The 280-nt window shown below is 50.7% G+C and overlaps 1 protein-coding gene across 1 annotated transcript; it reads right to left on the bottom strand.

Annotated features, from left to right (window-relative positions):
* Nucleotides 1-11: 11 nt before the first annotated feature.
* On the bottom strand, nucleotides 12-270 carry CSUI_004183 (uncharacterized protein; the record flags this gene model as incomplete). The annotated part of the gene is made up of 1 exon (XM_068064376.1): nucleotides 12-270. A coding segment is annotated over one exon (165 nt), but the record flags the coding sequence as incomplete, so codon positions are not given.
* Nucleotides 271-280: the final 10 nt, after the last annotated feature.

Raw genomic sequence — 280 nt, 5'->3', positions numbered from 1 at the left:
TCTAATTAGCGTGGAGCAGAGGGATAACAGTAGCAGTCCGAGAGGTGGAGGAGCGTGCTCCCGTGTTGAATCGAGCTTCACCGTATGCATGTGAAGTACTTGCCTCAGTTCCCATGGAGTAGAGTGCCTTCGTCAATCACCTCGAACCCTACTTCGACACGTGACAATGTAGCAGGCGTAGTAAGATGATTTGTGGATGCTTTCAGTACGGGAAAATTATTATGTGTATGACTTCGCAGTCGCAGAGGCAACAGGGTGGAAAGCAGGAGCCGTTCGGTGG

Source organism: Cystoisospora suis (genome assembly GCF_002600585.1).
Source record: "Cystoisospora suis strain Wien I chromosome Unknown contig_1927, whole genome shotgun sequence".
Classification (NCBI taxonomy): Eukaryota; Apicomplexa; class Conoidasida; order Eucoccidiorida; family Sarcocystidae; genus Cystoisospora; species Cystoisospora suis.
This window is presented reverse-complemented; position numbering and strand designations above follow the sequence as displayed.